Source organism: Salmo salar, chromosome ssa11 (genome assembly GCF_905237065.1).
Source record: "Salmo salar chromosome ssa11, Ssal_v3.1, whole genome shotgun sequence".
In the NCBI taxonomy this organism is placed as follows: Eukaryota; Metazoa; Chordata; class Actinopteri; order Salmoniformes; family Salmonidae; genus Salmo; species Salmo salar.
Genome location: NC_059452.1, coordinates 90,939,149 through 90,964,844, shown reverse-complemented (window position 1 = coordinate 90,964,844; position 25,696 = coordinate 90,939,149). Strand labels below are relative to the sequence as shown.

The 25,696-nt window shown below is 42.4% G+C and overlaps 2 protein-coding genes across 9 annotated transcripts in view; both read left to right on the top strand.

Annotated features, from left to right (window-relative positions):
* LOC106563445 (zinc finger protein 628) overlaps window positions 1–3,505 on the top strand; it is a 33,748-nt gene extending 30,243 nt beyond the window's left edge. For 2 of the 3 annotated variants that reach the window (XM_045690058.1, XM_045690059.1), the window contains one exon: window positions 453–3,505. In XM_045690058.1, the coding sequence (XP_045546014.1) occupies window positions 453–1,426 (974 nt within the window). In that variant the 3' untranslated portion in view covers window positions 1,427–3,505. The remainder of the gene's footprint in view (window positions 1–452) is intronic. The other variant, XM_014129028.2, reaches the window with a different exon arrangement.
* Window positions 3,506–9,264: 5,759 nt separating this feature from the next.
* The window catches only part of LOC106563447 (latent-transforming growth factor beta-binding protein 3), a 46,767-nt gene continuing 30,335 nt past the window's right edge, over window positions 9,265–25,696 (top strand). For 3 of the 6 annotated variants that reach the window (XM_014129030.2, XM_045690055.1, XM_014129031.2), the window contains exon 1: window positions 9,265–9,958. In XM_014129030.2, coding sequence (XP_013984505.2) covers window positions 9,718–9,958 — 241 coding nt within the window. In that variant the 5' untranslated portion in view covers window positions 9,265–9,717. The remainder of the gene's footprint in view (window positions 9,959–25,696) is intronic. The other 3 variants (XM_014129032.2, XM_014129033.2, XM_014129029.2) reach the window with 1 other exon arrangement.

Genomic DNA, 25,696 nt, shown 5'->3' with positions numbered 1-25,696 from the left:
TCATCACAACTATGCCCTTGTGCACAAAGGGAGGTCCATACAGAAATGGTTTGTCGAGATCGGTGTGGAAGAACTTGACTGGCCTGCACAGAGCCCTGACCTCAACCCAATCGAACACCTTTAGGATGAATTGCAACGCCGACTGCGAGCCAGGCCTAATCGTCTAACATCAGTGCCCAACCTCACTAGTGCTCTTATGGCTGAATGGAAGCAAGTCCCCACAGCAATGTTCCAACATCTATTGGAGAGCCTTCCCAGTAGAGGGTAGGCTGTTATCACAGCAAAAGGGGGACAAACTCCATATTAATGCCCATGATTTTTGACGAGCTGCTGTCCACATAAATTTGGTCATGTATTGTATGTGTTCTAGTTAATGCCATTCATTTGGAATGAATTTAAACATTTGAATATCTGTGTGCTTACAGCCCTTTATGTTATTTTGTACTAAACAGATGAGAGGAGGCAGCAGCAGGGGACACGAGCAGGAGGAACCAGATTTGAGATCAAAGAAGAGCAGGGGCCTGGTTCAAGTTCAGGTCCAGGGCAGGCTTGCAGGAGAGGGCCGGGGCCGAGGAGCGCCGGGGATGCTGGCGGCAGTGAGCAGACGGCCCAGAATGTGGGTGATCTGGGATATATCCATGTGGTGGAGCAGGAGGGGTCATCACGCTCCGGCAGCTACTCTCTTCGTCACCCAAAACCCATGAGGCCACGTACTGCCACTGGTGGTCCGGCTCAGGGTGGACTGGCAGGACAGAAAGCGGTGTTAAGGTCTCCTGGAACAGTGGGAAGGGACAGCATGTCCCCAGGGAGGGCGGGAGAGACAGCAGGACCGTCCACCTCTCCAGGAGACCCAGATGCAGATCGCCCCCACCACTGTCTAGAGTGTGGGAAGACCTTCCGCCTCATCTCCAGCCTGAAGAAGCACATCCGCATCCACACAGGAGAGAAGCCCTACCCGTGTGGGGTGTGTGGCCGCCGCTTCCGTGAGTCAGGGGCCCTGAAAACCCATCTTCGCATTCACACAGGCGAGAAGCCCTACTCCTGCTCTGAATGTCCTAAAATCTTCCGCCATTTAGACGGCCTGCGAAAGCACCAGCGCACCCACACTGGTGACAAGCCCTACGTGTGTGCCATCTGTGGCAAGCGTCTGAGCCGACTGCAGCACCTGAAGCACCACCAGCGCATCCATACTGGAGAGAAACCCTGCATCTGCCCCTTCTGTAACCGCACCTTCAAGGAGCCTGCGGCGCTGCGCAAGCATGTCCGCACTCACCGTGAGGAGTCTGGCAACATGGAGGCAGGCCTGGGAGAGGAGCCAGACCCAGACACCCTGGACAACATCAACAGCCTCCATCCTGCTGCCCCCTCCCCTCAGATGAGGTTTGATGAGTGGGCAGCTGAAGGGGACGATGTTGACTGTGTGTAGGATGGCCACATCCTTCTGCCTAGAGCATTAGGAACATGACCGTAAAGAGTCTTCCTATTCCATTACTGTACTGTGTGAGGAAGTCTAAAATTCCATCCCTGAGAAACAGGCTATCTATCTACATCCTTAGTATTGTCACTTGACCAGGGTAGCCTATTCATTTCAGAGACACTTCATGTGCCTGTCTGACCCCCTGACATATACTTTAGTGCATTATAATCTTAGAAATGTGAAAGTAGTTTATAGAATATGAAATGTACCCATGTCTCATGTCCCCCTTCTCCCATACAACCCCACAACCTACCTGGTGTGTATCATCGTTGTCTGCTGGAGATACTCATCCTTTAAGGTGCTCGTCATGTATTTTGATATGGAATGGAGTTATATGCAACCATGTCCAAAGACCATTTTATAGAATTGTAACAATAGTTAGTTTGCTACTATTAATGCCACCGCCATGGTGACAATAAACGGAGACTCAGCGATGTGACGTTACCATGAACAGCAGTGCAATAACTTCAGTGAGAGCGCAAGGCCTTGTTAGCAGTGGTGGGGGAAAAGTAAACATACCTTAACAGACAATGACTCAAGTGAAAGTCACCCAGTAAAATACTTGAGTAAAAGTATTTGGTTTTAAATATACTTAAGTATCAACAGTAAATGTAATTAAGTATCAATTGTAAAAGTATAAATTGTCAAATTCCTTATATTAAGCAAACCAGATGGCACCATTTTCATGTTCTATTAATTTATGGATTGCCAGGGGCACACTCCAACACTCAGACATAATTTGTGTTTAGTGAGTCCGCCAGGTCAGAGGCAGAGATGACCAGGGATGTTCTCCCTGGTCCATTTTCCTGTCCATTTTCCTGTCCTGCTGAGCATTCAAAATGTAACGAGTACTTTTGGGTGTCAGGGAAAATGTATGGAGTAAAAAAGTACATTCTTTTTCATTAGGAATGTAGTGAAGTAAAAGTTGTCCAGAATATAAATACTGAAGTACAGCTACCCAAAAAAAACTACTTAAGTTTTACTTTCAAGTATTTTTACCTAAGTACTTTACACCACTGCTTGTTAGAACCCACCCACACAGATATACTGATAAACAGCTGCATATATTTGTACCAGCCAGGAGTTCCTTACTGTCTCATGCAGTGTGATAGCTGTGTGGTAATGCTGCCCAGATTAGCTTCTTCCTACTCTCTATGTCAGAAGTTGATATTTATAGTCCCGTCATATTGCTGAATGTACTTTTAACGATTAATGCCACCATGAAATGTAAATATGTAATCACTTGCAATTGTTCTAAATCTTCCTGTTATTGATCGGCCCATTCAGAGAGAAAATGGAAACCATTTCTATCTGAAGGAACAGAGCCCATTTAGTTTCAGCCTTTTAGCTGTCAATCTCTGTCCCAGTGTATTATCCTTGTAAACTGGTCCATCTGCAATTATGGAAAATGTCCATTACTAATTTAAATCCCCTCTAAATAGGTTGACAATACTGAGAATATACAAAAGCAGTCAAAAGTTTGGACTCACCTACTCATTCAGGAGTTTTTATTTTTACTATTTTCTACATGGAAGAATAATAGTGAAAACATCAAAACTATGAAATAACACATGGAATCATGTAGTAACCAAAAAAGTATTAAAATATATTTAGATTTATTTGAGATTTTTTGAAGTAGCCAACCTTTGTCTTGATGACAGCATTGCACACTCTTGGCATTCTCAACCATGAGGTAGTGACCTGGAATGCATTTCAATTAACAGGTGTGCCTTGTTAAAAGTTAATTTGTGGAAATGCTATCCTTCTGAATGCATTTGAGCCACTCAGTTGTGTTGTGACAAGGTAGGGGTGGTATACAAAAGATAGCCCTATTTTGTGAAAGACCAAGTCCATATTATGGCAAGAACAGCTCAAATAAGCAAAGAGAAATGACAGTCCATCATTACTTTGACTGACCTTCATGTCTTAATCTGTAAAATTCCAAGAACTTTGAAAGTTTCTTAAAGTGCAGTCGCAAAAACCATCAAGCACTATAATAAAACTGGCTCTCATGGGGACCATCACAGGAAAGGAAGACCCAGAGTTACCTCTGCTGCAGAGGATAAGTTCATTAGTTACCAGCCTCAGAAATTGCAGCCCAAATGCTTCAGAGTTCAAGTAACAGACACATCTCAACATCAACTGTTCAGAGGAGACTGTGTGAATCAGGCCTTCATGGTTGAATTGCTGCACAGAAACAACTACTAAAGGACACCAATAATAGGAAGAGACTTGTTTGGGCCAAGAAGCACAAGCAATGGACATTAGACCGGTGGAAATCTGTCCTTTGGTCTGATGAGTCCAAATTAGAGTTTTTTGGTTCCAACCGCCATGTCTTTTGTGACACGCTGTGTAGGTGAACGGATGATCTCTGCATGTGTGGTTCCCACCGTGAAGCATGGAGGAGGTGTGGGGGTGCTTTGCTGGTGACACTGTCTGTGATTTATTTGGAATTCAAGGCACACTTAACCAGCATGTCTACCACAGCATTCTGCACAGTCCCACTAAGCGCAAACCAAATGGGATAATCATTTGTTTTTCAACAGGACAATGACCCATCACACCTCCAAGCTGTGTAAGTGCTATTTGACCAAAAAGGGGAGTGATGGAGTGCTGCATCAGATGACCTGGCCTCCACAATCATCCGACCTCAACACAATTGAGATGGTTTGGCATGAGTTGGACTGCAGCGTGAAGGAAAGCAGCCAACAAGTGCTCAGCGTATGTGGGAAGTCTTTCAAGACTGTTGGAAAAGCATTCCAGGGTAAGCTGGCTGAGAGAATGCGAAGAATGCAAAGTTGTCATCAAGGCAAAGGGTGGCTACTTTGAAGAATATAAATTAGATTTTGTTTTGTTTAACACTTTTTTGGGTACTTTGTGATTCCATATGTGTTATTTCATAGTTTTGATATCTTCACTATTACTCTACAATGTAGAAAATTAGTAAAAGTAAAGAAAAACCCTTGAATGAGTAGCTGTGTCCAAACTTTTGACTGCTACTATACTTTAAAATGCACAGCTGGAGTTACATCCATCATCCTTAGTGGTTCTCTGGACCCAAGGCAACAGGGTCATGTACTGCATTCAGTGGTTATTTTTGCACATCAATTTTTAACGAAATGTCAAATTTTAAAGAACAGGATTTTGCTATGACCTGTCCTCCTCCTGTGTTTAAAATGTATTTTTGACCCATGATGCATCGTTACTTTGTCTTAATGTTATACTATACTTATTAAAGGGCCTTTGTTCATATTGTGTTCTCTTAGTTATGCTTATTATTTATTGTACAGTGTATTCAGTCCCCTTGACTTCGTCTATATTTTGTTATGTTAGTCTTATTCTAAAATGGTTTAAAATGTTAGTTTTTTTCTCATCAATCTACACACAATACCCCATAATGAGGTATTTTCAAGGTCTTTCCAGAGATGTTCGATCGGGTTAAAGTCCAGGCTCTGGCTGGGCCACTCAAGGATATTCAGAGCCTTGTCCCGAAGCAGCACCTGTGTTGTCTTGGCTGTGTGCTTAGGGACGTTGTCCTGTTGGAAGGTGAACCTTCACCGCAGTCTGAAGTCTTGAGTGCTCTGGAGCAGGTTTTCATCAAGGATCTCGCTGGATTTTGCTCCGTTCATCTTTCCCTCTCCTGACTAATCTCCCTGCCCCTAAAAAACATCCCCACAGCATGATGCTGCCACCACCATGCATCACCGTAGTGATGGTGCCAGGTTTCTTCCAGACGTGATGCTTGGCATTCAGGCCAAAGAGTGCAATCTTAGTTTCCTTAGACCAGAGAATCTTGTTTCTCATGGTCTGAGAGTCCTTCAGGTGCCTTTTGGCAAACTCCAAGCGGGCTGTCATGCGCCTTTTACTGAGGAGTAGCTTCTGTCTGGCCACTCTACCGTAAAGGACTGATTGGTGGAGTGCTACAGAGATGGTTGTCCTTCTGGAAGGTTCTCTCCTCTCCACAGAGGAACTCTGGAGCTCTGTCAGCATGACCATCGGGTTTTTGGTGACCTCCCTGACCGAAGCCCTTCTTCCCTGATTGCTCACTTTTGCCGGGCAAACAGCTCTAGGAAGAGTCTTGGTGCTTCCAAACTTCTTATATTTGAGAATGATGGAGGCCACTGTGTTCTTCGGGACCTTCAATGCTGCAGAAATGTTTAGGTACCGTTCCCCAGATCTGTGCCTCGACACAGTTCTGTCTCGGAGCTCTACGGACAATTCCTTCGACATCAGGGCTAGGTTTTTGCTCTGACATGCACTGTCAACTGCACTTTATGTAATCAATAGCGCTATATTTCTTGATCTTGCTATGAGGGCTTGAGCTTGCACTATTTTTCACAAGGTTTATGAGGCTTAGTGGCAGTACAATTTCAAGTCAACAGTGGAGTGCAGGCATATTAAATGTAAGATGTTCTTGGTTAACAGAGGCGGAGTTGAAAACAGTGTCCTCTGTGGTCTCTCTGATGTGGTCCGACTGGTGTTGTGGTGCTTTTGATTCACACTAATTTTCCAGCCATGCAACCAGAGTAGTGACCCTGCTTCCTTCCGTGACGGATATGGCCCTGCGGACACCCTCACCCAAAGACCACTCACAAACAATGACACACACAGCCACCCTGGATTGATTATAATGACAGCCTTGTGTAAATGCACACAGAAAAACAGACACCCATTCCCAATTCTTTCCACAGGGCCCTCGTCATAAATGTTGATGACATGCTAGTAGACTAAGTCACAGGATATGACTGGAGAAGCACCATATTTAACAATCAGGCTCATGGAAAACCAGTAGCATACGAAGGTTAGATAAATAGAACAACCCTGCCAACCACAGCCAAACACTTCCATCCCTTGTCAAACTTGCGCACAGCAGTCTCTCCTTGTTTGCCCAGTCCCACTGAAATGTGAGGGCTGATCTCTGTGATGTCTAGGCCCACAGCCTCCACCCTTCCCTGGCCCTGTGGTCTCACCGTCTGTCCCACTGGTACCACTGACCCAGTCTGGTGGGGTTCTGGCTTTCACAGTTATCCCACGTGACGATTGTCTTGATATGGAAGATGAATATGTGTTGTAATGAGTCACAGTAGCCTTACTACTTGGTTTGTAAGTAATAACTATAGAGTTTACAAAGGGGGCAATTTCACACAATTGCCCCAGTGTGTATCGTGTCTGTTTCGCAACAGAAGTAACTGGAATTCTTTTGTCCCCTCTGTGACTATAGAAATTAGACAGTGATGTAGCCCCCCCCCTTTCTATAGCTGTGACTCCCTGACATTCCTGTCATGTGTATGAGTGGCAGTCAGTGATCAGACCTTTGATAGCTCTGTGTGCAGGTGGTGGTGCCCCGAGTGTGTATTTCCAACTCCATTTCTCATCTGTTTAGTCTGAGTACCTCTCTCCCGTTCTAATGTTAAAAGCTGGACTGGGCTCTTGACTCAGTTATTTGTTTTGTTGGGGTGTGAGTGAAGGTGCTTGAGTAAGTGTTTTTATGTGTTACAGCTCCACTGGGTTCTATTTTTGTGAGCTCCAGTGAGTTTTTTTATTTTATTCGATTGTGAGTTTGCATGTGAATGTTTTCTGCAAGTGTGTCTTGGCAAGGCATGTCGCTGTGAGGGGGAGAAGCGGAGGCAGAGAAATGTGAGAGCAGCCTGTGAACTCTCTCCAGGCCCATGCAGTCATTTCCTTAGCGACTGAAAGCAAACATTCTTACTTTTCGGAGAGGAAGTGACTCAACCCCTCTCCCCAACTCTCACTTTCTCCTGGCCAATCACATGACCCAACCGGATGATATTCCTGACCCCAACCGTACATCATTAACTGATTGTGCAGGTCAACTAATCATCATGGTGTGTGGTCTGTAAAAGGCACTGAATGGTCAATCTGAGGTCTGCATTGGCTGTGCAGCATTTACTGTGATATGGCTTCTGGAGAAGTAAGGGCATTCATACTTCTTGTGCTTTGTGAGCAGTGCAGAGCTGTTGTCGTTGTCAAGGAAGTGAGTTTGTGTTTATATAGGACCTCTCGCCCTCACCTACCGTCAACCAATTATGTAAATGTGGAGCTATACGGAGCCCTCTCCATTGTTACCAAATTTGAGAGGCGCACTTCGATGCAGTACAGAGCTCAATTTGGCCTCTGCATGCCTCTGGAGTCTCCGCAATTGTGTCACACCATCCATACAGCGCCTCCGACCACATTTTCAGATCAAGCATGAATTGTCTCTTAGCCTACTCCCCTTTCCGTATGTGGTAATGCTCTGTTGTTACTTCATACTTTCTTTATATTTCATTTCACTACTATATAAAAATCCAGTATACTTTGATCGGATAGCAAGATTTGGCAATGTTACTGTCTCATCCAGTCGTTGTGCTGTCTCACATACACTACCATTCAAAGTTTGGGGTCACTTAGAACTGTCCTTGTTTTTTAAAGAAAAGCTAATTTTTTATCCATTAAAATAACATAAAATTGATCAGAAATACATAGACATTGTTAATGTTCTAAATGACTATTGTAGCTGGAAATGGCTGATTTTTTAAATGGAATATCTACATAGGCGTACAGAGGCCCATTATCAGCAACCATCACTCCTGTGTTCCAATGGCACGTTGTGTTAGCTAATCCAAGGTTATCATTTTAAAAGGCTAATTGATCATTAGAAAACCCTTTTGCAATTATGTTAGCACAGCTGAAAACTGTTGTCCTGATTAAAGAAGCAATAAAACTGGCCTTTAGACTAGTTGAGTATCTGGAGCATCAGCATTTGTGTGTTCTGTTACAGGCTCAAAATGGCCAGAAACAATTAACTTTCTTCTGAAACTAGTCAGTATATTATTGTTCTGAGAAATTAAGGCTATTCCATGTGAGAAATTGCCAAGAAACTGAAGATCTCATACAACGATGTGTACTACTCCCTTCACAGAACAGCGCAAACTGGCTCTAGCCAGAATAGAAAGAGGAGTGGGAGGCCCCAGGCCACAACTGAGCAAGAGGACAAGTACATTAGAGTGTCTAGTTTTAGGAACAGACGCCTCACAAGTCCTCAACTGGCAGCTTCATTAAATAGTCCCCCCAAAACATCAGTCTCAACGTCAACAGTGAAGAGGCGACTCTGGGATCCTGGCCTTCTAGGCAGAGTTCCTCTGTCCAGTGTCTGTGTTCTTTTGCCCACCTTAATATTTAATTTTTATTGGCCAGTCTGAGATATGTATTTTTCTTTGCAACTCTGCCTAGAAGGCCAGCATCCCGGAGTCGCCTCTTCACTGTTGATGTTGAGACTGGTGTTTTGCGGTTTTCAGCTACAATAGTCATTTACAACATTAACAATGTCTACACTGTATTTCTGATCAATTTTATGTAATTTTAATGGACAAAAAATGTGCTTTTCTTTCAAAAACAAGGACATTTCTAAGTGACCCCAAACTTTTGAACGATAGTGTATGTACCAATATTGGTCATTCATTTTTCATTTGTCCAGAAATGAGATAGGCCTAAATTATGAGGGCTAATTATTCATGTTTTTGGGGGGGAAACCGTTTTCTCAACAGGCACCTCTTTTCCTCCCACAACTGTAACTGTAAGCTAGGTTCTTCTGAATGAGGAGCTGCTACGCACTGTTGGCAGTTCACACTTTTTGATTAGGAGGTGTTTTCCAGAGCGACACGCACAGCCGCGGTTATCTTTCGCTGGATGGGAGGATAGGGGGCGTTAGAGAAATGACCAACATGCCTGGCCTGCTGCCAGCCCTCTCTGGAGAGGATTGGCTCCCTCTCCCTCTCTCCTCCCCTTCTTTCCCAAACCCAGATACGCACAAGCCAACCATCCAAGCAACATCAGGGAGAAAAGAGAGCGAGAAAGCGGGTAGGAAAAGGGGAAAGTTATCTCGGTAACTTTTGGGTTGTTAACGGCGTCCTGTATTTTAACAACAAAAAAAGGCATACCTTTTACAGTTCTGAATGAATAATTGTTTTATGCAGGGTGACTGAAATTAGCTGTTTTGAAAGGAAAGGAAGGAAGTACACCACTGGAGTTTTCTCCATACTTTTGTCGTTGTATGAGGCACCTTTATAATCAACATTTTGGAATATCTACGGAAGTTAGTCGGCTGTTTTCAGGGTTCGATTGAAAGGAATATCGACTCCATTGGTGGTTTGGTCCGGGCTAAACAGTCTTTAGGAGCATTCCATTTTGCCACCGTGAATGCCCCCATCTCTTCGTGCACGGCAGTGAAGGATGCCAGGATGCCTTCTCTGATCATTTCCCATCTGCTCGTCATCTGGCTGGGTGTCCAGAGGCTAGCCTGGTGCGCAGAGCGCGCATCCACCCGGGAGCGCTTCAAAGTGGTCATCGCCCCTCTCATCTGCAAGAGGATGTGTTTGAAAGGCCAGTGCCAGGACACCTGTGAGCAGGGCAACAATACCACACTGATAGGCGAGAACGGACAGTCAGCGGATACTCTCACAGGGCCTGGATTCAGAGTGGGTGAGTGGTTGGTTTGATGCCCTTTTTGGAGACATATTTCTGAACAATATCAGGCCTACTAGGGAAGAAATTGCACATAGGCCCCTAGGCCTAAATCATCAACATCAAAAGAAACAATTACATCTCAGTGGAAACTTTACTATTACCTTGCATTTCTCAGACATGGCTCATTGGCATATTTCAGCTTTTCCCCTCTAACCACATCTCCACATTGTCTGGCTGGCATGTGTTGAGTCTATCTGCACAGTATCAGATAAACTGTGGTAAGGCATGGAGCCTTATACTAGTTTACACTCTTGAGCCTACACTGGAGTTGACTTTCCTCTCCCACTGCCCTGTAAAGGAGGTGGCCAGTAACAGGTCAGTCACTCACAACACACTCACAATCAGGGGCGTAGGAGCTACTCTGACATTGGTGGGGACACATTTTGCTACTGGGTTCCAGGGGCATGCCCCCTGATTTAAAAAATAAATAAAAACAGGTTTTAAATGCTAATTTATAGTGACTTTTGTGAAAATTATACAGACAAATCTTAACTTACAAATAGGCACATTTACAAGTCTAAGAGGGACCTTGCATAGAGGCACGTACTCTGGTACAGTCCAATTAGTCTTGGTGCCATGGCCATTCATACTGCACTGAATACCAGTGTGACTGTTAATGGGGACATATTCAATGAAACAAACATTTTGTACTCTTTTTCTGCTACTGTATGATTTTCCTAGTATGTCAGGTTGTTACTACTGCTGCTGTACATACTGTATGGTTTGAAACTTAACATAATATTTTAAATGCATAATACAGTTATTAAACTGTAATAATAACCAGCAACATACACAGTTGACTGTTTTAATAAAAAAAAGGTACACATGAAATGTCAAACTGAAATTAATCAATATCTCCACTCAATTATGAAAAATAAAATCACATGGTTGCACCTCTCCTGCATAAAGTTAAAGGCATATTTTGGGATTTTGGCAATGAGGCCATTTATCTACATCCCCAGAGTCAGATGAACTCGTGGATAGCATTTGTATGTCTCTGCGTGCCAGTGGAGGCTCATCAGGGGAGGAAGTGGAGGACCATCCGCCTCAGTGAATTTCATAAAAAATGTAAATAGTGAAACATTAAAAATGTTATCCTTTTAGATAAAACTATACTAAATATATTCACATGTCACCAAATAATTTATTAAAACACACTGTTTTACAACGAAGGTCTCAACAGCACTCTCTGGGGTAGCAACATGATTTAGCCATAAGACAGCTAGTTTCTGTCCTTCTCTGGGTACATTGACTTCAATACAAATCCTAGGAGGCTCATGGTTCTCAATAGTGGAACAGTTTTGAACAAATTAATTTCTTGAAAAATAAAGGAAAAGCAAGAAAGAGTGAGCCAGCTATATTTCGTTGTATATTTTTCACTTTCACATACTTAGGTAGCAAATGCAGCTAGCTAGTTTAGCCTACTCAAACGCACAGCTCAAACAGAGAGGGATGCTATGTTTGCTAGCTGGCTATGGCTATCCAACACTGGAAGTCTTCCAAGTCAAGGTAAGCTTTGGTTTTTATTAATTTATTGCTACTGGGGCCCACCGTTGTAACTGCTAAAGTACTTGCTGTACTCTGTACTGCATGATTGTAGCTGATTTACTAATGCATTAGTTCTAGTAGCTATGTTGACTATGATGCTAGCTAATATGGTGACACAACAATGTAGGCTGTGTGTAGCAGTTAGCGATTATGGTATGAAGGTTTGGCTTGGAATGGTTTTTTCGCCTGGTCTCAGACAGCTGTTGTGTTGTGCAATGAAGTCCACAAGTGAAGGGAAAAGGTGAGAGGAGGAGAGCGCGTAGATGTGAGAAGGAATTATACAATGACCAAAGTGATCATGCTGTTCGTATGTGGCTGCTATGAAATTGAACTGTGTTTGTGGCCAGGTGATCAGGTGATTCATTACGTCGATTCTGTTGAAAAACATTTCTTAAATGAATGCAAACGAAACAGGAATAAACATACCTGAATTTGTCCAATAGAAACTCTCCTTTGCAACTGTTTGGAGTGGACTAATGATTGCACCCTAGATCAGCTAGATGCAGGCAAGAGTGTGCAAGGCGGTATTGAATGTGTCACTTTCTGTCACCGTGTTTACCCCCATTTCTCTCTCGATCTGTGCACCTACGCTGTAAGCTTTCATTCATAGGCTAGGTTGTAGCAACTTCATGATGGGTATAGGGAAAATTTGAGTATCATGTAGTAGCCTAAACCTAGTGATGTTACATTGAGCTGGGTGAATGGAATATGAATGACAGTCATCCAATATGCTGTAATAGAAATAAGGCCATGCTCATTTAAAAAAAAAATCGCCCTCCCTCATTTTAAATGGCAGTTTGAAGGAAGTTTCTAACTAGTGTCCTTTGGGTGGTGGACCATTCTTGATACACACGGGAAACTGTTGACCGTGTGAAACCCAGCAACGTTGCAGTTCTTGACACAAACTGGTGCGCCTGGCACCTACTACCATACCCTGTTCAAAGGGACTTACAATTCTTGTCTTGTCCATTCACCCTCTGAATGGTACACATACACAATTAATGTCTCAATTGTCCCAAGGCTTAACAATTCTTCTTTAACCTGTCTCCTCCCTTTATCTACGCTGTTTGAAGTTGATTTATCAAGTGACATCAAATAGGGACCATAGCTTTTACCTGGATTCACCTGGTCAGTCTATGTCATGGAAAGAGCATTATGTTTTGTACACTCAGTGTATATGATCATTCAGATTGATTCACAGTTCACACTATGACAGATCATCAGTCTATGAACTTTATGGCCTTGGAGTGGCACTTCTAACTATCTTACCTGTTGGTTTGAGAGAGCACTGTTATTATTTGCTCAGCTTTTAATTAGTCGTGATTAGGGGGTATCCCTTTCTGTGATGAGGTGGTGTCCCTTTCTGTGTTGATCTGTGTGGGGCCCAAGGTTATTTTAGGTTGACTTACCCCCCAACCCCACAATTAAGGCAGACTACGATTTGCTTTAGAATGCGAACAGGATCCCAAAATAAACTGCAGTGGTAAAAATAAACAAGGACACTGATTCAGTCACTGTGAAAGCTACATTTATGCAAATACAGCAGAGGTCGTCCTTGAAGTGTTGGCTGTGGGGCATCGTGGTCAAGAGGGTTAGAGCAATATTCACATTCACTTAGGCCCACACATTTCCTATACATTTACACAAATCTTTCCCATGTTTTTATAAAAAAAATACAACTAATGACTGTAATTTCAGTTGACCCTGTCATGGTGTTTTCAAACAGATTTTGTTTTGGAAAATATTGTAGTGAAATGTGAAGTTGCTAAGCTTTTTCTCCCAACATGTCACGTCCTGACCAGTAAAGGGGTTATTTGTTCTTTTAGTTTGGGTCAGGATGTGGCAGGGGGTATTTGTTTTATGTGGTTCAGGGTGTGTTTGTGTATGTGTTCACGTAGAGGGGGTATTTGGTTTATATGGTTCGGGGTGGTTGTTTATGTAGAGGGGTATTTGATTTATGTATTCCGGGGTTTTTGGGTTATCGTTCTATGTTAGTTTATTTCTATGTTCTGTCTAGGTGTTTGTATTTCTATGTTTTGGTAATTGGGATTGGGGCCTTTAATTGGAGGCAGCTGTCTATCGTTGCCTCTGATTGAAGGTCCTATATTTAGGAGTGTGTTTGTCATGGGATTTTGTGGGAGATTGTTTCCGTGTATAGCGTTATGCCTTACAGGACTGTTAATCATCGTTGTGTTTTTGTATACATGTTTGTTTTGGTTTTCCTTCTTTGTCCTAAATAAAAAAGAAGATGAGTATACATTTTCCGGCTGCGTTTTGGTCTACACCCTACGACACCCGTGACACACCAGCCCTTCATTACAGAACTACAGCATATTTGTAAATTACAAAAAGGGTTTTTGTCATAATAAACTATATTTTTCTGCACTGTAAAGGAATTGTTCACAAAACATCAGAATGGCCCTGCATTTATTCTCCAGTTATAATTACAGTACAATACTGGATTATTCATTTTGTGTAATCTGAATATTTGGTCTAGAGATTCAAACTAGTGTACAATCGGGCCTGTGTCTAATATTGTACTGTAAGCTGCATTTACCCAGGCTTTTGTCCAGCTGTGTGGGTTTGTCTGACTGGCGCTACAGAGTGCAACCTAAGGCAGCGTAACTTTTGGCAGACCAAAGGTGTGTGTGGACTGTGCACTCAATGGACATGCAGAATTTTCTCTTTAGCATGTTGCAATGGCCGCTGGTCAATGACGACAACAACAACGCTTTTCCATATCTGAGTGGCTGTGACTTCAGCACCACAGCGAAACTGAGGCCTAGACTGAGCAAACCTGCCAGAACCTTGCCGTGATGCAGTTTGCTTCCAAATGCAGTCATTTTCTGCCTAATGATTCAAGATTGCCTTTCTTAAAAGAACAATGTTAAAGTTGTTGTAGAACATTATGAGAAAAAGGATAAATAAGGCTTTGTGAGTTACAGGTAAGTCTGTTACGCCTCAGTCTACCAGGCTGGTTTTGTGTAGCTATTACTATATTTGACAGTAATTACATTTCCATCCTAGGTTCTGAGAGTTCATTTAAAGTAACTGTCCATTGAAAATCTCACTTTTAAAAGTTCATATTCTGTTAACTTACCCATACCCAAATAATGTTGTTGACTTGTCCTATACTCATATTTGTGTCCAAAGCATAAATTGGAGAAAAAAATAAACACTTCAAAAATCCCACCTCAAACTTGCATCTCCAACAGACCGTTTAAAAAAATGCTTGCTATTTCCTCATAAATCATGGCTGAACTGGCAAATCAGTGGTCTACTTGCATAAATATTTTCAATGACCGGTATATGCCCAAATGGACATTGCAGTCAAAAACGTGATTTTCCTGTTTTTGTTATATTTCGACACTATGAGGATGAAATAATACTCTGAAATTGTAACAATTAAGATAATGCCCTTTTTGTGTGAGAAGTGTTTGAAAAGAATTCCTGGCATTTCAGCCTGTTTAAGTGGGATGAGTTTTTGGCCCAGATAATAACATCACAATCTGATCTACTATGAAGTGGTAAGCGGGGTAGGCTCTAGACTCGAGTCTAGATGATTCTATCCGCCAATCAGGGTTGTGTCACGTCCTGGCCAGTAAAAGGGGTTAATTGTTATTGTAGTTTGGTCAGGACGTGGCAGAGGGTATTTGTTTTATGTGGTTCAGGGTGGTGTGTTAGTTAGGAGGGTGTTTGATTTATTATTTCCGGGTTTTGAGTTATGGTCTATGTTTATGTATTTCTATGTGTAGTCTAGTGAGTGTGTTTCTATGTTGAGTTAATTGGGGTGGACTTCCAATTGAAGGCAGCTGTTTGGTGTTGCCTTTGATTGGAAGTCCTATATTAGTTGGGTGTGTTTGTCTTGTATTTGTGGGAGATTGTTCTTGGATTGCTGTGTTGCTTGCAAGACTGTTATTTTGTCGTTCGTCGTTTTGTTATTTTTGTATACGTGTTTGTTTGGTTTTTTCCTTCTTTTCCGTAAATAAAGAAGATGAGTATACACATACCTGCTGCGTTTTGGTCCGCCATTTCTAACGACGAGCGTGACAGGCTGTGTATGTAAATATATACAAGTTTTATCAACACGCCCACTCGATCAGACTGAGCATTTCAATGGCAAAAGGAGGCTCGGGAAATAAATGCTAAAATATATATTTGAAGTTATTTTCATGAAATAAACACACACAGTGATTTATTAGACATAGAATGATGATTTAGAAAGACAATTAAAAAGACGGCATGGGGCTTGGAAAATGGAAGGAAAACTATTTCATTTATATTGTAATGAATTATCGGTAACACTTCATAGAAATATGGAAACACTGTATAGTTACTTTAAAGATTTGTAATAGATTCTAACATGGTGTCACGTCCTGACCATGATAAGCTGTTATTTTCTATGGTAGAGTAGGTCAGGGCGTGACAGGGGGGTTTTCTAGTTTAGTTTTTTTCTATGTTGTTATATTCTAGTTTTGTATTTGTATGTTGGGTTGTTCTAGTTTTTGTATTTCTATGTTGGGCTTTGTTTGAGATGATCTCCAATTAGAGGCAGCTGGTCATCGTTGTCTCTAATTGGAGGTCATATTTAAGTTGGTGTTTGTCCCACCTGGGTTTGTGGGAGATTCATTTTGAGTAGTGTATGTTTCACCTCTGCGTCACAGTTTGTTGTTTTTGTCATGAAGTTTATTTATGTATTGCATAGTTTCACAGTATAAATAAAATGTAGAACGACACACACGCTGCACTTTGGTCTGCTCCTCTCTACGACAACCGTGACACATGGTTAATGCAAAAGAAACTGGTAAATGAGAGTTGACACAAATCTGTCAACCTCAACTCCAACAGTGAAATTATATAAGTGACCCTTTTCGATGCTCATTCTGTGCTCATTCTCTTCATATTTCTCTTATGCTACTGTCAGAGGTGTATGGCACAGGTCTCCTAATATATCATGTTAAGGAATTCCAGTGGTGTGGGGAATCCAGCAGGGTCAGAGAAGGATTAGTTATTGCTTACTCAAAATGAATAACGTAATCTGATTACTTTTGGATTACTTTAACTTGCAACCTAAACCAGTCATTGTCATGAATTTGAAGTTTGACAGCTATGCAATTGTTATTATTTTAATATAAAAATAGGGTTCCATAATTTTTAGATTTTTTTGCTCAATAGAGATGCATTTGTCTACATCTTTTTTTGCCCTAATATCACATAGGCTAATTCATTTGGGGCTAATTCACCACCTGTGTAAGTGGTTAACTAGATCGCTAACTCTTAAGTATAGCCTAATATTACTGATAGTTGATATCTAACAGTACATTTAACGTATAGGCCTATGCACCCACCTTGAATGGCCAACGTGAGTGTCCTTTGTTCAATAATAAAGACAATTCAGACCAGAAAACTGGGACTCATTTATCTTCAACAGTAACAACACCGGTTGCTTTCAATACAGCGTTTTACCGCAATTACATTTTGAATTATTGTGCAATCAAAAAGCATTTTACAAAGGAGAGCGAGAGCATGAAACTGCATTGCTTCAAAGCAGAAAGCAGGAACTCTGTAGTCCAGAACAGGGTTTCACAAACTCAGAATGTCAGTATTGCCAGAGAATAGGTAATGAAGTAGTTAAATAAGCATAGTTATATTTTTCTGCATTTTCTCTTGTCATACTCAAATAACATATCAGAGATGAATCCCATAATAATATCAGATATGGCATGTGCTGTGTATGTTGACATACTTTTACATGTTTCATTTCCAGCAGGTTCTATAGATTAAAGAGTCAGTCGGCGGTTGGTCTTTGAATCAGGCTCGTATTGTTCTGTGTTATGTCTCATCCACACAGTCATGGAGGTTGAGCTGGGTTGTGCAGGTCAGAGTGAAGCAGCACTGTATGACCAAAGAGGCTGAGAATGGGAATCCAGTGAGGTTACTGATAGACACTCCTCCCACTGCCCCCTCCCACCCTCCCTGCAGTATTTACCTACAGTAGCTCTGAATCTGGGTTTTCCTGCTCACAGCTCTGTTTGGGCGAGGGACGCTGGACGCTGCCTTTCTTCTCCTCAAAGGTTGCTACCACACAGGCATTCCATCCATCAATCTCAGTTGCCTGGTAGCTGTTGCTCCCCATCTCTACTAGACCTGTTTCTGCTCTCCCTACCCAGTCGTTCTCCCTCTGTATCCTTAACCAGACCTTCCCAGCTCAGCCCAGTCACTCTCCCTCTGTATCCTTAACCAGACCTGCCCAGCTCAGCCCAGTCACTCTCCCTCTGTATCCTTAACCAGACCTGCCCAGCTCAGCCCAGTCACTCTCCATCTGTATCCTAAACCAGACCAGCCCAGCTCAGCCCAGTCACTCTCCCTCTGTATCCTAAACCAGACCTGCCCAGCTCAGCCCAGTCACTCTCCCTCTGTATCCTAAACCAGACCAGCCCAGCTCAGCCCAGTCACTCTCCCTCTGTATCCTAAACCAGACCTGCCCAGCTCAGCCCAGTCACTCTGCCTCTGTATCCTAAACCAGACCTGCCCAGCTCAGCCCAGTCACTCTCCCTCTGTATCCTTAACCAGACCTGCCAAGCTCAGCCCAGTCACTCTCCCTCTGTATCCTAAACCAGACCTGCCCAGCTCAGCCCAGTCACTCTCCCTCTGTATCCTAAACCAGACCTGCCCAGCTCAGCCCAGTCACTCTCCCTCTGTATCCTTAACCAGACCTGCCCAGCTCAGCCCAGTCACTCTCCCTCTGTATCCTTAACCAGACCTGCCCAGCTCAGCCCAGTCACTCTCCCTCTGTATCCTAAACCAGACCTGCCCAGCTCAGCCCAGTCACTCTGTAACCATCTGTATCCTAAACCAGACTTCCTGCTTCATCCAGCCCAGTCCATGGGTCATTCAATACCAACCATGCATTTAATTCTGAAGGCTCAGCATCTGTCCCACATTTTATTGCAGTGATTTATTTAGGTTTTCCCTGGGCATGGGTCAGAGGTAAAGGGCAGAGGTCAGAGGTCCATGGGAGAAAGAAAGGTCAAAGAGAAATCAGCAAAACAAGCAGAACTGGACCAGCCCAAGTCTAGCTGTCCGTGTTTAGAGACACACTTTATTTTCCCTCTGAGAGCCCTCTACTCTTCCCAACACTCACTCACTTCCTCCTCTGATGCCAAGTTATGGGGGCTGTGGTTAACATGGGAAACCCAGAAACCTGCACTACTCCACAGTGTGCCACAGGCCTGGCTGTGCACAGAGATGAGGCTAAGCATGGCTTCACTCACACACTCTGTCAGTCTCTCCCTGGGGGATTCATTCAGCCATTTTAGAACTGTGTGTGTGATGACTGCCTGATGACTGCCTGATGACTGCCTGATGACTGCCTGATGACTGCTTGATGACTGCCTGATGACTGCCTGATGACTGCTTGATGACTGCCTGATGACTGCCTGATGACTGCCTGATGACTGCTTGATGACTGCCTGATGACTGCCTGATGACTGCTTGATGACTGCTGGATGACTGCCTGATGACTGCCTGATGACTGCTTGATGACTGCTTGATGACTGCCTGATGACTGCTTGGTGACTGCCTGATGACTGCCTGATGACTGCCTGATGACTGCCTGATGACTGCCTGATGACTGCTGGATGACTGCCTGATGACTGCCTGATGACTGCCTGATGACTGCCTGAGGACTGCCTGAGGACTGCTTGAGGACTGCCCGATGACTGCCTGATGACTGCTTGATGACTGCTTGAGGACTGCCTGTCATCTGAATCATTGCTCCTCATGAGCCTCACCCCACTGTGAACTCTACATTAAGGGTGTGTGTGTGTGTGTGTGTGTTTGTGTGTGTGTTTTTGGTGCCATGTCACAGCCTTCCCTCAAGGTTGTGTTTTAATGCTTATGGGTTGTCTCTTTCTCTTATTTAGGCTACTCTCATATGGAGGGAAAATATCTCAGGTTATTTGAGGTCAGGAGCGATGTCCATCTACAGTCCAATCCCAGTGTTTGTTGATATCTGTTCAGCCTTTACTGCGCCCGGGTAACCCTTCAGGTCACATGGTTATTTGGTGATCTTAACAGGGATTTCTCATGGAATTAGATTCCTCCTCTCAGGGCTATTCCCGTCCTGTCACTGGCTCTATTCAAGTCAACACTTTGGCGCAGGTTGAGAAAAAATAGGCAAATTGTTTTTGGCAGCTGAAGCTCCAAAAACACAACACTAATTAGAGGTCATTTGTTGAAGTGATGAGGGAACACAGTGTGAGTGTCATGGAGGAGGCCATCTCGCATTTGAGGGAAATATAGGAGCTAGCTCAAAACAACATCTTTAACCCGCTTTCCTCCCATTTGCTTAGTGTGGGGAGAAAAGGAGCAGTTATTTAACGCTGGCCAGTGGAATGTGAGACTGTGTGACTGCACCCCGCCAGACCTCTAAAGCTGCACAGCCATTAGCCAGGGTAAATACAGAATAACAGTGCTGCTGCCAGGCCAGGCCAGGCCGGGGGGAGAGGGCCCTAAGACACCCCAGCCACTACAGCTCCCCTGAGGGGTGTGCCACCGCACTGCAGCCGGGCCTGGGCAGATTTCTGAAGTCAGCTCCGCTGGGTACACTGTCAGCGCTCCTCTCTCTACCTGCCTGGTCTGCTGTTATACTGTAGGCCCAATGACAGTGGGATTAGACCAGCGATTATATGACATCACTCACACTGGTGCCAACATTCTCTCTCTCTCTCTCTCTCTCTCTCTCTCTCTCTCTCTCTCTCTCTCTCTCTCTCTTTCTCTCTCTCGATGTTAAATAGCTCTGATGCAGGGGTTACACTGGTTCATGTCCACCTCTGGGCCATGTAAACAACCTCACCTACCTCCATGACATGTCATGCCCATTGAGAAATCAGGGATTGGAGTGATGGGTTGGGCAATTACACATAGTGTAAGCCTAGATATTTATTTAGAATCAAAATAAGTGTTCTAGATAATTCTGCTTTAAAATAGGGGGTGGGTGGGTTTAATGAAAGTGGACTGAGTAGTCAAATGGTTAACAGTGGCGGTCTGTGCCGTTTAAGATGAGGGAAGACACATTTTTTTTAATGAGCATGGCCTTATTTCTATTACAGCATATTGGATGACTGTCATTAATATTCCATTCACCCAGTTCAATGTAACATCGATAGGTTTAGGCTGCTACATAATACTCAAATTTGACATATACCCACCATGAGGTTGCTACAACCTAGCCTATGAATGAAAGTTTATAACGTAGGTGCACGTAGGTGTTTTTCAACAGAATCATCGGAATGAACACACCCCTGATCAAACGCAAACAAATCACTTTCATAGCCACATACAAACAGTTTGTTGCATTACTTCTCGCATCTACGCACTCTCCTCCTCTCATTTTCTCCCTTCGCTTGTGGACTTGCACAACATATCAACTGTCTGCGAAAAAACCTTTCCAAGCCAAACCTTCATATCATAACCACTACACACAGCCTACATCGTTGTCATAACATTAGCTAAAATAATGTCATAGTCAACATAGCTAATAGAACTAAGACGTTAATAAACCCGCTATAATCATGCAGTACAGTGTACAGTCAATAAGCTGTTTAGCAGTTACACCGGCAGGCCCCTGTGGCAATAAATTAGTAAAAACCAAAGCTTACCTTGACTTGGAAGAGTTCCAGTGTTGGATAGTCATAGCCAACTTGCTAACATAGCATCCCTCTGTTTGAGCCAGGTGTTTTACACTTTCAAAAGTGGTGCTCACGAGCCAAAAGTGGTTCCCGTTTTTTGTGTACTATGTCATCAAATTGTGTACCACGTCATCCATTCCGTATGATTTGTTACGTCCTGCAAATATACCATACCAGTCAAAAGTTTGGACACACCTACTCATTCCAGGATTTGTCTTTATTTTTACGATTTTCTACATTGTAGAATAATACTGACGACCTCAAAACTATGAAATAGCACATATGGAATCATGTAGTAACCAAAAAAGTGTTAAACAAATGAAAATATATTTTACATTTGAGATTCTTCAAAGTAACTACCCTTTGCCTTGATGACAGCTTTGCACACTCTTGGCATTCTCTTAACCAGCTTCATGAGGTAGTCACCTGGAATGCATTTCAGTTAACAGGTGTGCCTTGTTAAAAGTTAATTTGTGGAATTTCTTTCCTTTTTAATGCGTTTGAGCCAATCAGTTGTGTTGTGACAAGGTAGGGGTGGTATACAGAAGATAGCTCTATTTGGTAAAAGACCAAGTCCATACTATGTCAAGAACAGCTCAAATAAGCAAAGAGAAATGACAGTATATCAAGGCACACCTGTTAATTCTTATTGGTGTCCTTTAGAAAAACCCTGGAATGAGTGTGTCCAAACTTTTGACTGGTATTGTATATGTATATGACTGGTACTGTGTTATATATATATATATATATATATATATATAGTGCTTTCAGAAAGTATTCATACCCTTTTTCCTTTTTTTGTTGTGTTACAGTCTGAATTAAACATTTATTCATTTTTGATTTTTTTGTCACAGGCCTACACACAATACCCCATAATGTCAAAGTGTAATTATGTCTTTAGAACATTTTACAAATTAATTAAAAATGAAAAGCTGAAAAGTCTTGAGTCAATAAGTATTCAACCCCTTTGTTATGGCAAGCCTAAATAAGTTCAGGAATAAACATTTGCTTAATAAGTTCCATAATAAGTTGCATGGACTCACTCTGTGTGCAATAATAGTGTTTAACATGATTTTTAAATGACTACCTCATCTTTGTACCCCACACATACAATTATCTGTAAGGTCCCTCAGCCGAGCAGTGAATTTCAAACACAGATTCAACCAAAAAGACAAGGGAGGTTTTCCAATGCCTAGCAAAAAAGCATAAAAGCATACATTGAATATCCCTTTGAGCGTGGTGAAGTTATTAATTACACTTTGGATGGTGTATCAATAGACCCAGTTTCCACAAAGACACAGGCGTCCTTCCTAACTCGGTTGCCGGAGAGGAAGGAAACCTCTCAGGGATTTCGCCATGAGAACAAGGGTGACTTTAAAACAGTTAAAGAGTTTATTAGCTGTGATAGGAAAAAACTGAGGATGGATCAACAACATTGTAGTTAGAATTTTGAAAAGAATAATGGGAAAATATTGTACAATCGAAGCGTGCAAAGCTCTTACCCAGAAAGACTTACAGATGTAATCACTGCCAAAGGTGATTCTACAATGTATTGATTCAGGGGTGTGAATACTTATGTAAATGAGATACTGTTTTTCTGTATTTCATTTTCAATACATTTGCAAACATTTCTAAAAACATGTTTTCACTTTGTCATTATGGGCTAGTGTTTGGAGATGGGTGAGAGAAAAAAAGATGTAATCAATTTTGAAGTCAATACTTTCTGAAGGCAATGTGTGTGTGTTTAGCGTTGAAGCAGGCACTGTTTGGAAAGCTTAGGGCTGCAGCTCTCCTTGCCAAGCAATCTGGGGCAGATGCGCGGGGTTGAGAGGATGCAGGAGTGCAGTAAAGGTAGGCCTATCTAGTTCCCAGTTAGGCCCTTACTCCCAGGCAGCCTGCTAGCCGGCAGGAGGAAGTAGAGGAGACTTTCTCAGGCCTGTGTTTTAAAAACCCAGTGATTATGACATTTACTCTGAGCTATGGGCACAGCTACAGAAGTCCAGAGTCCACTCTGTGTATGTGGTATGTGGTCTCACAGCTCCAGTTTAAAGCAGGCATATTTGGGGATGTGGTTTCTTGCTATTCTACTGACAGTAAAGACAAGAGCGTCATAAGACCTTGTGCCTCCCATTATTGTAAGCATGCCCTTTTAATAGTGGTAGTAGTGGTAGTGGTGGAGATCATTATTGTGGTGTAATGTTGTTTTTGTCATTGTCCTTTTGATGGTATTTCTGCAGGGGGTGTGAAGAAATTAAAATGGAGTGATTTGACATGGGTTGTGGAGCTTATTGGCATTATTTGAATCATACATTGATTGCTAGTGACCCATAATGTGTTATTCTCTTATCGTTACATTATTATTTATTATTATATTATTATCATGTATTTTATCTGTTACCACTAGTACAATATGTGTAATGCTGAGTTGTACTAACAATGAGAACTTTCCTGTGGTTACAGATAGAGGGTTTCACTTAATAGTATTTTCTGATGGTTTGGCAAATACTCTCTCCTCTTTAACACCATACTTTTTAAGGCATATAATCATACTCTCATAATCACTTTGACTCAGGGATGGAGTCCTTTGATGGGGGTGGGCGCCACAAAGAAATTTGAACTCATCGTGAGGGGCAGCAGTGGCTCGTGGGTCTGCGTATCCACATCCATACCCACACGTGCAGTCAAAACCTGCCCTAGCCTAAGTAAAATGTACCCCAATTTTTTTTGTTGAGTTAATTTCCTGAAATGTACACATTTTGCCATGGGGCATAGAGAAAATGTTGCAGTTTGGAATGAAGTTTGCTGCAATGCAACACTTTTTGCCATGGGACGGAGAAAATATGTAGCAATTGTATAACTATTTCATGCAATTCTACTCATGTTTTCATTGAACAGACGGGAAAATGTTTTACAGGACATTTCCTGTAATTTTACTCATTTTGCCATACGGTGGAGCAAAATGTTTGCAGTTTTGAATATGTCTGAGTGAGAGTGACTAACCATGACTACTACAAATTTAGATAACTGGCTAGACAAACTTGCCAAACTTAAACATGTTAGTTGACATGGGCTAATTAAGTGACTGTCAGTGAATGACATACTGTAACAAGAGAAAAATTATTCATTTGGAAATTGAACCTTGTGTATTCTACTATTCTAACTCTCAACATTAAGTTGAGACCCCGACTGAGTTTAGTTTTTGGAAATTGATCCGCGGGCCTACAAAAGGGGTGCTGCCAGTTGCCCATCCCCGCTTTAAAGGATGATGAATATTTGTTAAGCCATGAGAAGCTGGCCAGCCTTACTGACCCACTGACATATTTCAGATTGTCTTCTAAGAAACATAAGCTTTCAGATGTACACCAGGATTCATTCCTTTTGCAGCTCACTGTACATAGACTAGCTGTTGAACTGGAGCGTTAAACTATAATTTGTTCATTTTGAGCTGGGAATATTTGAGTTGGGAGAGAGAGGCTGTGGTTGGGTGTGAGGCTGAAGGGGGAGGCGGTCACGCTGCTGCTGCGTCATCTCCAGACAGACAGAAGTGCGTGGGTGGTAGGCCACACTCCGAGAAAAACCCCAAACACACAAACAGCGTACAGACAGGCAGGAGATCCCCTCTACTAAAGCTCATGCTGAGGTCTGGGGGAAGTATGAGGGTTTTCTGGTTTTACATGCACTGTATGAACTGTGATGCAGTGATGTGAGAGAGCTCTGAGCTTTCATCTCTTCTGCTAGGTTTCATTTGAATGGGGACTTAGTTGAACCTATTGTTGCTCCTGTGGCTTTTTTCACTGAAAAGGAAATAGAATGGTCCTTGCTCAATCTGGAGTGTAGAAACGTCCAAGTCTTGAGTTAGTAAAGTAAGATCTATTGTTGAAATATTTTCCTTGGCTAAAACTCTTCCCCCCTATTGTCCTCAAACCTGGTTGATTGGAATGAAAACCTAGCAACCAAAAATTGGTTTGAAATAACATAATTAAACATTCCAAAATGTGTCAGTATTTCTGTGTATGTACAGTATGGTACATATCGGGTTACGTTAGTGCAACCTGGACTCAGGGGTAGACGTAACATAGAAATGTAAATCCAGGACACGCCAATTGGTATATGTTACGTTTCGTATGGTATGTATTAATTTGTGGATGACCATCATCCATTTCGTATGAAATGTTATGAATTACAATTTGTATGATATGTTACATATTGCAATTTGTACAATATGTTACGAATTGCAATTTATACAATATGTTACGAATTCCAATTTGTTGTGGCTAACGTTAGCTAGGTGACTAGGTGGCGGATTAAGGATAAATTAGGTTTAAGGTTAGGATTAAGGTTAAGGTTAAGAGTTAGGTTAAAGGGTTAAGGTTAGGGTTAGGAGAAGGGTTAGCTAGCATGCTAAGTAGTTGCAAAGTAGCTAGTAAGTACACTGAACAAAAATATAAACGCA